At 43.2% G+C, this 14,261-nt stretch overlaps 1 protein-coding gene across 7 annotated transcripts in view; it reads right to left on the bottom strand.

The window, feature by feature from the left end:
• The window catches only part of STK31 (serine/threonine kinase 31), a 330,310-nt gene that overhangs the window by 243,407 nt on the left and 72,642 nt on the right, over positions 1-14,261 (bottom strand). For 6 of the 7 annotated variants that reach the window (XM_030201926.1, XM_030201936.1, XM_030201906.1 and 3 more), the window contains exon 6: positions 183-341. The exons of the other annotated variant lie outside the window; for it this stretch is intronic. In XM_030201926.1, the coding sequence (XP_030057786.1) occupies positions 183-341 (159 nt within the window). The remainder of the gene's footprint in view (positions 1-182; positions 342-14,261) is intronic. 7 annotated transcript variants of the gene reach the window in all.

The raw sequence follows: 14,261 nt of genomic DNA, 5'->3' as shown, positions 1-14,261 counted from the left end.
CACCGCCAACCCTCCCCGTGCCGCCAATGGAAGCCTATGGGGGGGGGGGCGAAAAACGGCCCCCGCACTTCGGGCTCTGGCCCCCCCTACCAGGGAAAGTCAGATACGCCCCTGCATTTCCCACTGTTCTTTACATGCCACTGAAAAATATATATCCAAAGACCAAGTATAATGACACTTACTTTGTCAAACTGTGATAACTCTGTGTTCGATGGCAGCTGCAAACCCCAGAGTCTGTACTTTTTCGCAATACTGGGCAACTGCAAACTTTCTGGAAGCTCAACTATATTTGATCTGTTTAAGTTCTCAGAGTTCCCATAGTCAATGTATGTGACCATGCACTGCAAGACACAAAGTGAGACAAGCACACAAAAGCAGTATCATCAAAAGAACACCAAGTTTGGACATCTAACTTCGGTGCATCATAAACACGGATGCCATGTTTTACAACATTAAAACAGGAAAAACTTAAGCTTTAAAAAAAAATAAATAAATAAAAAAAGAAAGAGCTCTGATAATCTCTTGCCAGTCTAAATCAAAGTACAGCAACAGCTTCCTGCTCAGCTAACCAAAACACCAGTCATTTTAAGAATTCCCATGATGCTTCCCTGCTCGCAGAAGTCCTCCTGTTGCTGCTTTTCCTCAGTTTTAATTCTTCCATGGGAACACTACCACTGGAATTCTATAAGCTTGTGGACCAAACTTTATGCTTAAAAGCGCAAAGCTACACGTATGAGCTATAGAATTAGGTCAGTTCTGTGCATAACAACATAATGATGAGATGATAGTTGATGCTAACTAGCAATAATTGGCACTAAGGAATGTTAATTGGCATTAATTGGCACCGTTCAGCACACAATTGTCCTTAGTCAGTATTCTAGAAGACGTGCAAACAAAATTCATAGTGCACAACTGCAAGGAAGTGTGGACTAGGGAGGGGCATGAGTGGGTCCAGAGGAATGCCCAGGACTTGCGTGCATGTTATAGAATATATGCAGTTATGTGCCTAACTGCCTACAGTTAAGTGCAAGCACTTATACCACCCTTTCAGCTGGCATAAGTGCTCATGCCTAAAGTTAGGTATGTAAATGTGGACTTGGTGTTCTGTCAGGCACCTAAAAACACAAAGATAAAAACAGAGAATGAGAATAACTCCACAAGGTCACACCCTCTACAGAATTTTCTTAGGCTTAGGCTCTGGGTATAAGTTCTTTCTGAAATTTCCAAGAAAATGTTTTGTGAAATTTCCAGGACATGGGTATGTATTTCTAGATCCTAAGTAATTGGAGGGGCACGTTTGGAATCACGAGTGGGGAGAAACTGATGCAGTAGTTGAGAGATTTCTTTTCACAGTGACTATAGGCTGATTAGCCTTTTTCTTCGTTTATTTTTTTATTAAGTATCCCTTACACCTTTATAAAGTTATTGGTGGTACTATACAGTTTGTTCTCGCAAATTCTTACTTTATTGTTATTTTCTATGATACAATCACTTTTGCTAAAGAAAAAGACAAAAAAAAAAAAAAAAAAAAGATAAAAGTGATTTTAATCATTAAATACCAGAAACAAAAAGCTGGAAGACAAAACCTGCAACTAAATGGCTCAGTGTAGATCATTATTTTATTTGGATTTATTTACCGCCTTTTTGAAGGAATTCACTCAAGGTGGTGTACAGTATGAACAGATCAAACATGAGCAATAGGCAATTACAACAGTCAAAATATTCAAATACAAAGTACGGCATAGTATACTACTTACAATGTCAACACAACATGTAATAGAACATTATAATTGATAGTGAAAGGTAAAGCAAAGATGGAACATATAGATAGGTAAGAAGAGTAAAAAAGTAGGTGACTGATTTAGAGAAAGTTGCACATGAAGTCAGAGAGATGGTTAAATATTATCTCAGCTAGGGTAGGAGTGGATAAACATATCCTGCTGCAGTATGTGCAGGCAGCGTCACTCCTTGTGTGTGTGAGTGAGACTACCAAGTTAGTTACTTCTTCCATTAAAGGCGTGATTGAACAGCCAAGCTTTCACCTGCTTCCTGAAATAGAGATAGTCTTCTGTTAAGCGGAGCCTTTCAGGCAGCACATTCCAGAGTGCAGGGGCTACTCCAGAGAAGACTCGCTTGTGGGTATCACATCGTGTAATGTCTTTTGGCGAGGGTGTGGTTAGTGATAGTCCTTGAGATGACCTTGAAAATCAGACAAATTTAGCCCTGTATTGTATTGGTAGCCAATTAAGTTTTTGCAGAAATGGTGTGATGTGGTCACGTGCTTGCAACCTTCTATGAGTCTTGCTGCTGAATTCTGAATCAACTGGAGCTGGTGCAGGCCCTTTGTAGTCAGACCACTGTATAATGCATTGCAGTAATCCAGTCTTGATGTTATCATAGCATACACAACTGGGATAAGATTTACCTTCTTGATGTAAGGAGAGAGGCAGCGTAGCTGTCACAAATAGTAGAAGCAGCTCTTGAAGGTTGCTTGGATTTGGGGAGCCACAGTAAGTGTTGAGTAACTGTACTCCAAGGTTCCTGACTTGTGATTTGAGGGGGAGTTCGTACTTCCAAAAAGGGATTTTGATGTCAGGTATGTAGTCACTTGTGATAGGTACCCAGAGAAGATCAGTTTTACTTGGGTACAGGCAAAGTTTGTTGTGTTTAGCCCACTCTTGAACTGATGTTAGACAGTTAATCAGTTTATTCAAGGCTGTAGGTAAGTCAGGAGTATCTGCACATCACCTGCATAGATGTAGAACTGAGTGTCCATTGACCGGATCAGCAAAGCTAGTGGCTTGAGGTAGATATTGAACAGAATAGGTGACAGCACCGATCCTTGTGGTACCCCGCAGGTCAATGTCCATGGTGGTGATGATTTGTTGCCAAACATTGTGGACTATTGCCTGTCTGATAGATAGGATCTGAACCAGGCAAATATTGTTCCATTGATACCTGTTTTGTCAGTCGTGCTAGCATGATATCATGATCCACAGTGTCAAAAGCTGCTGAGAAATCTACCAGTACTAACATCGAGGCAAATCCCTTGTCTCTGTTTCTGTGAAGATCATCTAGTAGGGATAAAAGAACAGTTTCTGTTCCATAACCAGGTCTGAATCCAGATGGATCAAGCCAGTTTTTCTCTTCTAGCCAATCATTAAGTTGAACACAGACTGTTCTCTGAATTTCCCTAGAAACAGGATGTTGGATACTGGTCTGTAACTTTCAAGATTGTCTTGGTCAAGGTTGTTTTTCTTTAGCAAAGGGCGAACCACTGCCCTTTTTAATGCTGTTGGTAGTTGCCCATTAATCAACATTAACAAAAAAAAATTGCAATGCCAAGATATGAAGCAATTAAGACTGTCATCTTTATCTAAGGATCAAACTGCTACACATTGCAAATCTGTAAGATAGTCCACTAGCTACATGGGCTGAAAAAACACTTCCACAACCTTCAACTGGGCATGACTTTAAAAAAAAAAAAAAAAAACAAATTTTTTGAAACTCAATACCCTTAAGAAACTTGAAGAGATCTGCCCCTTAACTGAAGCAAACTGGACTAAAAAAATAGGAGTTTTTGTTTTTTATTTTGAGAAATATCAGGGAACACCTTGATATTTTGATCAAGGAAAGCAACACCTATCACCAATTGAAGTGGTTCTGTGATATGGGATACAGGAGAATCCACCAGCCCTTCACTCTCCAGGCTTATACTGGCTTCCCTTTTGTCACATCCCTGTGTCTAAGATATCTACCTCAAATTTGCAGGTTGCAGACTTCATCAGCAACATCCCTATTTGCTTCTGCATTGTTTTTATTGAAATTTCAAATATGTTTTACAGAAACATTAAAGAAAAGAAGGGGAAATGGGACTTGATATACCACCTTTCTGAGGTTTTTGCAACTACATTCAAAGTGGTTTACATATATTCAGGTACTTATTTTGTACCAGGGGCAATGGAGGGTTAAGTGACTTGCCCAGAGTCACAAGGAGCTGCAGTGGGAATTGAACTCAGTTCCCCAGGATCAAAGTCCACTGCACTAACCACTAGGCTAATCCTCCATTCCTTGACTATAGCAATAGTCAAGAAGATTACACTCAGAAATCAATCTCAAACTGTCTATAGTCCACGCAATTGGGGAGGGGACAGAAAGAACTTTAAAAGACAATCTTATTTAACAAAGAAAACAAAACAGACAGCAGACATCAAAAATACAATCACAGATCAACTCTAGTTGGTTTACATAAAGGAAATAATTCTATTTAGAAACTTTAGTTTTGACGCAAGAAAAGTTTCTAAATATAGTGGTTCTACAAAGGTATATCTATTCCTTTGACAGCCCAAGACACGTAGAGAAACTGGAGGAAACAAGTGGCACCCAAGGCCAATACAGTGGCTTAAGTTGTTAAAAGGACTTTCTCTGTGCCCTTAGACACATCATGCCAAATAGAAACCCTTAGCCCACAAAACAAGATATCCTTAAATTTGAAGCAGTTCATCAAAACCACTGACTTATCTATCTCAACACTCAGAACAACTACTAAGGCAGCTTTCACAGGAAAGTCATTCACAGATTCCAAAATGTGAAGTTACCTACCTGTAAGCAGATGCTCTCAGAGGACAGCAGGACATGTATTTTCAAACATGGGTGATGTCATCAGACAGAGCCCGGTGAAGACACCATCCAGCATTTCTCTTTAAGAGGCCTTTGGCAGTGTCCCACCACGCATGCATGGGTGCCCTCCCGCCTGATGCGCGAGGGCAGGACTAGCAGTACAATACTATAAGTGAAGGAATATAACTCCAAGGAGAGGTGGGAGGGGATGTGAGAGCACATGTCCTGCTGTCCTCTGAGAACAGCTGCTATAGGTAAGGAGCTTCGCTTTCTCAGAGGACGAGGACATGGTTTCTCACATATAGGAACCTCTAGCTACCAGGCTCACAGAAAGCAACAACATTAGATCAAGAGAAACTCACGACGAGTCCCTGGAAAAACATATAACCCCGAACTATACACATACTGGCATTAAAGGTGCAGCCTCGGACAGAAGAAAAGAGGCCTAGGAGGGTACAGTTGGATTCTAGACACCACACTCAGCAAAACTATATGTCCAAATCGGCTATCACACCGGAAATTCTGCTCAAGACAGAAGTGAGGTATGAATGTGCAGACGGAAGTCCATGCCACATCCCTATAAATGTGATCTATTTGACCTCAATAGGGGTAACCAATGCAGCCATGGCTCTGACAATGTGAACCATGACCCTCTGAGTCAGCCTAGCCTGGGCAGGAGTGAAAGAAACAGTCCTCAAGCCAATTGGATAGTGTGCATTTACTACGGTCTGTCCCCAATCTGTTCTACCTGAGAGACACAAAAAGCTGAGTGGACTGCAAAAAGGCCTTAGTCCTCTCCAGATAAAAAGCCAAGGCTCACTAATAGCCCAAGGTGTGAAGTGCCCTTTCACCAGGATAATTTAAAGGGACCACGTTTTTATTTGTGTGGGGATTAAAACATAGTCCAATAGTCAAATTATCCCAAACACCTAATATTAAATCATTTTTATCTGTAATCGATCCTTTCACAGTGTACTCATTTATATATTCATTAATATGACTAGTCGGGGATATTCAGAAACTTTAACAGCGCAACCATCCAAGTCATTCTTCAATATAATGATGGTGCTGTTTAGCTCGTCATAAATCAACCCGTTTTCTTTTTTGTTTTTCCAATATTATTAATATTTTCTTAGATAATAAACTTCAACTTCTCAAACAATAGACTTTAAAGTAAATATTTGTAACAACTTAGCTTTTTAGCAGCTATAAGCAGCATTAATTCTCCAGCTTCAAACCTCCGCCGACTTGGCCAGGTTTCGAATTTCTTCGTCAGGGAAGAGGTTTGCTGAGAAGGAAACACAGTCTATCAAAAAAATGTCCCCCCAAAAAATTAATAGTTCCTAATACTCACTCACTGTGAAGTTACCGTCTTAGATATTACTTCAACATCAAAATAAAATGGCTGCAGCGTCTCATCTACCTCAGCAATTTAAATAAACCACAGCTGATTGAAGTCCACCAATTATAGTGCAGCCACGTCATACCTGGACCCACCAATCAAAAAAAGGGGGGAGAGAAAGTCATACAGTCTTAAAGGTATAGATCAGATTAAAGACCACCAATCTATTTCAGAATTGAGTCCATAAGGATGTAATGTACGAAGATGAAAAATCCACCTTTGTTCTTTATAATTTAGTAAAGATTCAATATTTCCACCTTCCCAACCTAACTGGATATAATCTATAATTCGCCATCTAATATCTTCAATTTGATGATATTTTTCTATCCAGTGTTGGACTAAAGGAGCAGTCAATACTTTATTTTTAATCCGTGACTTGTGCTCGTTCAATCTGATTTTAATCGGGCGGCTCGATCTGCCTATATAAATCAATTGGCACGGGCATTCAATGATATATATACCATTATGTGAAATACAATTAGATCGAGCCCATGCCACTATCGGTTGTGTAGATCCGGGAGGTGTCCAAGATATTCCTTCGATCGTAAACTGGCACCATTGACATGAATTACATTTAAAATGTCCCAAGATCTCAGGGTCCGATGCAATATAATCCAATCTCTTATAGGTCAGCATCTCACCTATCGTTTTCCCTCTTTTAAACGCACAAATCGGATGGTCTTCAAAGCAGGGGTGAACCTGTAACATTTTCCAATACCAGTGTATACTTCTATTGATATTCGAACTCAGAGTAGAGTACGGGATAACCAAAACCAATTTATCTTCTGCCTGTCGCACATTGTATTGTAAGAGCCAGTCCCTACAGGTATATTTTGCTCTACGATATGCCTTTTTAATAATCGTAATAGGATATCCTCTCCTCAAAAATCGTGTTGTCATATTACATGCTTGATCTTCAAACATAACCTCTTCAGAGCAGATTCTTCTAATTCTTAGGAACTGGCTAATTGGCAGACTAGCTTTAAGATGATATGGATGAAAACTAGAGAAATGGAGCAAAGTATTACGCATGGTGGGTTTCTGATATAGATTGGTACAAAGGCGTCCATGTTTTTTATATACCCAGACGTCCAAGAATTCAATACCTGTCGAATGTGACTTAGATGTGAATTTCAAGTTATTTTGATAGGAATTTAATTTTACCATGAAATTTTGCAGAGACTGAGGGGTTCCATTCCAAATGAAGAATATGTCGTCTAGAAATCGCTTCCATAGAGAGATCTGTTGAAATTCTCCTGACGTATATATAAAGGAATCCTCAAACTTAGCTAGATAAAGAGTTGCAATTGAGGGGGCTAAAGACGCCCCCATCGCCACACCTTGGATCTGTTCAAAAAACTCCTGTTGGAAAAAGAAGTAATTTTTTTCAATCACCAATTTTGCTAATTGCATCAAAAAATCTTTAGAGATGCGGATCTGCCAATACAGCCAAAAGCTCACTGACTCCGCAAGCTGAAGCGATCACCACCAAAAATGAGACCATCCAGGTCAGATACTCCAGATGACAGGAATATAGTGGCTCAAAAGAGCTTTCTTCAGCTGGATGAGGACGACGCTGAGGTCCCGTGAAACTGCTGAAAGTTTGAGAGAGGGTTTTGTCAACAGTAAACCTTGCATGAACAGAACAACTAAAGGCTGTACAGACATGGGCCTAGCCCCAAGATGGTGATAAGCAGTGCTCACACTGAGGTGAGTCCTTATAGAGTTAGTCCCCAAACAAGACGCAGAGGTACAGGAGATATTCCAGCAGTTTTTGTGCAGGGCAAGTATGAGGGTCTAAAGCCTTGCCCCACATTTGACAGCAAATCTCCATCTCAAAATATAAAACCTCCTGGTGGAATTCGTTCTGGAAGCCAGTAAGACCTTGGAGATGCCCTCAAGCAGCTGCATGGAGGCAAAGTGTACACTCCCACAATTCAGGCCGTAAGGGCCAAGGAGTAGAAGGTGGGATGCAGAAGAGACCCCTCATTCTGACAGATGAGGTTGGAAAACAATCCAAAGTCCACAGCAGTTTAGAGGAAAAATCCAGAAGTGAATCAGATCTGCCTTGCCAGAACAGAGCAATGAGTATCATAGCACCCTAGCTTTACCTAAGTTTTCACAAGGTCTTCCCTACGAGAAGGATCCAGAGAAAACGCATTCAGCATTCTCATTCTTCAATGCAGGAGAAAGGCAGCTGACGCAAGCCTGTTATGTGACCTGAGCCTGAAGCAAAAGTGAGGTACTTTGTTCATGAGATGAGTGGCCAAAAAGATCCATCAAGGAAGAGTCCCACTCTCAGAAGAGCTGACAGGCAACACCCATATTGAGAGGTTGTATCACTCAGTTTGTTCACCAGGTTGACTCCTTCCCTGCCAGGAATAGGGCCCGGAGCACCATTTCGTAGCTGGTGGCCCAGGTCCACATTCTGACCGCTTCCTGACACAAGGGATAGGATTCCTGGACTCCCCTGCTTGTTCACAAGGTGCATGGCTACCTGATTGTCTGTTAGAGTAAGCATAATTTGATTGGATAATTGATATCTAAAAATCATCAGTGTGTTTAAATTGCCCAGAGCTCCAGGAGGCTGAATCTCTCAGATGGACAAAGTACGGGTGTGAAGCCCGCCTACAGGGGCCCACAGTGGATGCATTCATGGTCAGCATCTTAGGTGCAGAGAAATTTGAAATGGAAGTCCCAGGACCAAAATAGTCCAGATTGTGCACTACAGCAACAACTGAGTCAACTCTGGGGAGATCTGGACATCTACTAGGCTGTCTTCACATTGCTATGACTGGGAAGCTAGGGTCCATTGGGCATCTCTCAAAAGTAGGCACGTAACATGTACTGTAGAGGTCATGTGACCTAGCAACTTAAATCTCTGTCAAACTGTGATCTGCTAGCTGCTGCAGACTTAAATGACAATGGCGATGAGGGCATCCACCCTAGCTTGAGGCAGGAAGGCCCGAACTTGTACCAGGTCCAGCAGGGCTGCAATGTAAAGGTGGGACTCGAGATAGTTGATAAGAAACTCCAGGAGCTCTAACACTCAAATAATTAACAATGCTGCAACTACTGCTACAAACTTCATGAACACCCTGGAAGCCAACACAACGCTAAACAGCCAAACACAGTACTGGTAGTGACGTTGTCCCATCCGAAATCCGGGATATTTCCTGTGGCTCAGTAGAATCTGAATGTGAGTGCATGCATCTGTAAAATCCAGAGAGCATAGCAAATCGGTCACCTGAACCATAAGAAGTGTGCCAAAGTTAATAATACTGGAGTTCTTTGACTAAATATTTGTTCATGACCTGGGACAAAGGATGGGAGGAAATCTCTCCATGTTCCTTGTCACAAGAAATACCTGGAATAGAATGTTGTACCATCTTGCCCTGGTGGAATGTGTTCTACTGCATTAGCCTGGAGAAGGGCGGAGAGCTGCTCTGCAAATACTTCTTTTGTGTATAGAGCTGAGGGTATGAAGGTCTTGGTAGGCAAGCTGGTGGTCTCTTTTGTGAATTCGGTCACCTGAACCATAAGAAGTGTGCCAAAGTTAATAATACTGAAGTTCTTTGACTAAATATTTGTTCATGCCCTGGGACAAAGGATGGGAGGAAATCTCCCCATGTTCCTTGTCACAAGAAATACCTGGAATAGAATGTTGTACCATCTTGCCCTGGTGGAATGTGTTCTACTGCATTAGCCTGGAGAAGGGCGGAGAGCTGCTCTACAAATACTTCTTTTGTGTATAGAGCTGAGGGTATGAAGGTCTTGGTAGGCAAGCTGGTGGTCTCTTTTGTGAATTCAGAGCGTAAATGAGCTGACTATCGGAACAACTCACCAGTCGGAGGTTACAAAGGCCGCCATTTCCTGGAAAAAAAAATTCAGATTTCTCCCCCACCCCCCTTACTAGCAGATCTTCTGGACTGCTACTTCTATGACAGCTATGCTCTCCGGAAGGCAGTCAAAAATGTGTTCCCTATTATGACTGGAGAGCAGACTGGGCTTCCTGGTACACTGTTGGCATGGGTGGGAACATTGGAACTAGGCCTGCTAAGGAGAATTAGAAGAGGTAAATCTATCACCACGAGAGTAGTAGTTACATCTTATAGGCCTGCTCAAAAGACATCTCAGGACAACACAAGTGGAGGCGGCTGAAAGAGGGACTGTATGGTGTCTGTGTAATTCTTAATTTGGTCAGAGACCTCTTCCACCTTGTCCCCCAAAAGATGGTCTCCTCAGCAGAGAACATCAAGTTCCGAAATATATAGCCAGGAAAATCTCCATATTTCCACACCCAGAGTGGAGTCTGGACATAATATCAAATCATCAAAGGTGCCTCTGGACAGCTATCATCTACAAACTTGCTTCTTGTTCAGCTTGCGAACTCATCAGCCTTATCCATGCAGAGAGAGTATGCAAACAAGAGCACAGTCTGCACCTCAAGTAGATAGTAGTGTAGAGCTGATAGGTCCAAATGTGATTGATAAGCACTGAGACCTGAAAGCTGCCTCCCAAAGTTGTTCAGGGTTCAAGTCACCTTGCCCAGAAGATGAGGTAAAAGAGAGACATGTAAGCCTGTACTCTGATGGCAGACTCAACCACCAAGGAGTGGTGTGGTAACTGGACCTTTCTTGCCTCTGTACAAAGTGACTATTTTATGAGGTGCCACTTGGACAGAAGCACCTAGGTGGAGATTCATAATCCAGAACAAAGAGTTAACGCAGCTCTAGGCTGACCTTCATCTTCAATTTGAAAGGAATGGCCACCATTTCTTTTACAAGGCCCATGAAAGATATGCCCTCAGGAGTAAACTTATGCCTTTCCTGGGTGGTGTCTGGGACCTTTCTCCAGACTGGATCTCCTCGGGCTGTTAGAGCTCTGCTATGGCTGGCGCAAGTGCCCTCGATACCTGTGCCTCCTTGAGCATGGCCTGCCTGGATCTCCTCATGAAGGGCAGGCATGCGTAAAGACTGGGGAGCAGGCACAGAGAAAGCCTGAAGATCTGTCGATGCCCAAGAAGGGGCCGCGTCATGGCTGGAGGGTGTCAGAATGACATGGTGATGTTCAGGGCCTAACCTGAATGTTGGCCTAATGGAGGCTTCAGGGCCTACCCAGAGAGTGTTAGCCAAAGGCCTCTGGAAGATATTACAAATCCGATCCCTGGTGATGTTAGTGTAGGTAGATTGGATGTCTCCTACCTTTTGGGATTAGTTTTATGTTTTAGGACCAGTGCTCAAGAGCAACAAAAGAAACCAGGCAGCTTGTCTCCAAGAACTGGACCTTCAAAGGAATTCACACCTCCTTGGTAATTAGGAGGTATCAGATCAAACCAAATTATGACACAGGAAGATGCTAGAAAAAAAGAATTCATGTATATAAACATAAAGAGGGATGAGCACAAGGAGGACAGTCACACACACACAAACTCAATCATACCTACACTTTCATGCTCTGATAGCCATTCCACACACACATTTCTATCCACACACACATTTCTATCACTATTGAAGAAAGGTGCGTGTGGAATGACTTCCCTCATTCTTGGGGATTTTAACATTCGTACTAATGATCCCTCTGACTCTTATGCTTCGCAGTTTCTTGCTTTAACATCCTCTTTCAATCTTCAACTGTGCTCCACTGCCCCCACTCACCAGAATGGCCACTATCTTGATCTTATCCTCTCCTCAAACTGCTCACTCTCCAGTTTCTGTGCCTCAACTCTTCCCCTCTCTGACCATCATCTGATAGCTTTCACACACCCTCCTCCACAGTCCCGTCCAATCTTAACCAATACATTTAGGAATCTTCAGGCTATTGACCCTTGTACTCTGTCCTCCAATGATTCACATCTCTTCTCTACCACTATGTTATCCAAGTCTGTCAATGAGGCTGTCTCTTCCTATAATACTATTCTCTCCTCTGGATACTCTCACTCCTCCCATTCCCTGTTCTGTAAAACATATCAAACCCCAGCCTTGGCTGACCTCTAGAATCCACTACCTACGTTTCTGTGCCCGCTCTGTCGAACGCCTTTGGCTGAAATCCCGTGCCCATACTGACTTCATACATTTCAAATTCTTGCTGACCTCCTTCCAGTCTGCTCTTTTACTTGCCAAACAAGACTATTACATCCAGTTGACAAATTCTCTTGGCTCAAACCCTCAACGTCTCTTTGCCACAATGAACTCTCTCCTCAAAGTGCCTTCACATCCATCCCTTACAGACTTGGATGGCTATAAGGAAGAGATTGTTTCCCAACAAAGTATATTTCCAACAGATGGCGATAAAAACCGCCCCGGGGTGTCCATTGGGGAGGGATAATCCATTATATGGCCAGTGGGAAAACAGAGGACGGCACACTAGCCAGCTTATAATCGAACGAGAATAACGCCCAAGTTCCGACCTAAATCGGGAGATGGGCGTTCTTCTCACAAAAACAAATAAAGCGGTATAATCGAAGCCGAACTTTGGACGCTTTCAACTGCACTCCGTCGCGGATGCGGACAAAGTTGACGGGGGCGTATCGAAGGCGTGTCGAAGGCGGAACTGGGGCGTGGTTATCGGGCGAACAGAGATGGGCGCCCTTCGCCGATAATGGAACAGTTTTGAGCTAGAATTTAGGACACTTTTCCTGGACCCTGTTTTTTTCACGAATAAGGCCCCCAAAAGTGCCCTAAATGACCAGATGACCCCCAGAGGGAGTCGGGGATGACCTCCCCTGACTCCCCCAGTGGTCACTAACCCCCTCCCACCACAACAAATGATGTTTCACAACTTTTTACTTTCACCCTCAAATGTCATACCCTCCTCCCAAGCAGCAGTATGCAGGTCCCTGGAGCAGTTGTTAGGGGGTGCAGTGGACGTCAGGCAGGTGGACCCAGGCCCATCCCCCCCCCCTACCTGTTACAATTGTGCTGCTTAATGCTACTAGTCGTCCAACCCCCCCAAACCCACTGTACCCACATGTAGGTGCCCCCCTTCACCTCTTAGGGCTATAGTAATGATGTAGACTTGTGGGCAGTGGGTTTTGAGGGGGATTTGGGGGGCTCAACACCCAAGGGAAGGGTGCTATGCACCTGGGAGCTCTTTTACCTTTTATTTGGTTTTTGTAAAAGTGCCCCCTAGGGTGCCCGGTTGGTGTCCTGGCATGTGAGGGGGACCAGTGCACTATGAATCCTGGCCCCTCCCACGAACAAATGCCTTGGATTTATTCGTTTTTGAGCTGGGCGATTTCATATTCCATTATCGCTGAAAAGCAAAAACGCCCAGCTCACACCTTGACGAATAAAACATGGGCGTCTTTTTCTTTTAAAAAATACGATCCGCCCCGCCCCTTCACGGACCCGTTCTCGGAGATAAACGCCCATGGAGATAGGCGTTTCTGTTCCATTATGCCCCTCTAGGTCAATTATGGGAGGAGGGTCAGATGGTACCATTTGTAGAGTTACAAGAGGAATATGGTTTGCCCTCATACCATTTGTTTCACTATACATGCCTCAGAGATTATGTAAATAAGAGAGCTAAAAGAGCACTGTCCCCTAGAGGAGAAGGCCATAGAAAAGGCGGTGAGAGTGGGCAGTCACAGGGGGTGTGTTTCTCGCCTCTACGAGGCTTTATTTAATGATATGGGGCCCATATTGTACTACCTACAACGTTGGGAACGAGAATTGCAAGTAAACATAGACTACACTCAATGGGAAAAAGCCTTGGACTATCTGTTACGGGTCTCTATCTCTAGCTCGATGATTGAAAATAGTTATAAAATAATATATCAATGGTACTATACACCTAAACGACTGGTAAAAATGTATGGCCAGGGGTCGGACCAATACTGGAGGGGTTGTGCAGCAGTGGGGGACATGCTTCATATTTGGTGGTCCTGCCCAAAGGTGCAACTCTATTGGGCAGAATTGCTAGATCTGTTCGCCCAAGTGACTGGGGTACGATATCCTACCAAACCAGAGACTTGCTTGTTACATGTTCGCCCGCCGGGCGTTCGTCTTGTAGATCATCGGATCACAGCCGTCTGGTTGGTGGCTGGAAATATCGCGTTGGCGTCGGCTTGGAAAAGCCTAGACACACCTCCAGCACTCAAAGTGATATATAAGATGGACTACCTTTATCAAATGTCCAAAATGACAGCTATAAGATCTGGACATTTAATGAAGTTCAATGTGCAATGGGAACGATATAGAGCATGGAGAGCACAAAGTGGAATAGATTTGGATGCCCC

This window comes from Microcaecilia unicolor, chromosome 1 (genome assembly GCF_901765095.1).
Source record: "Microcaecilia unicolor chromosome 1, aMicUni1.1, whole genome shotgun sequence".
Classification (NCBI taxonomy): domain Eukaryota; kingdom Metazoa; phylum Chordata; class Amphibia; order Gymnophiona; family Siphonopidae; genus Microcaecilia; species Microcaecilia unicolor.
This window is presented reverse-complemented; position numbering and strand designations above follow the sequence as displayed.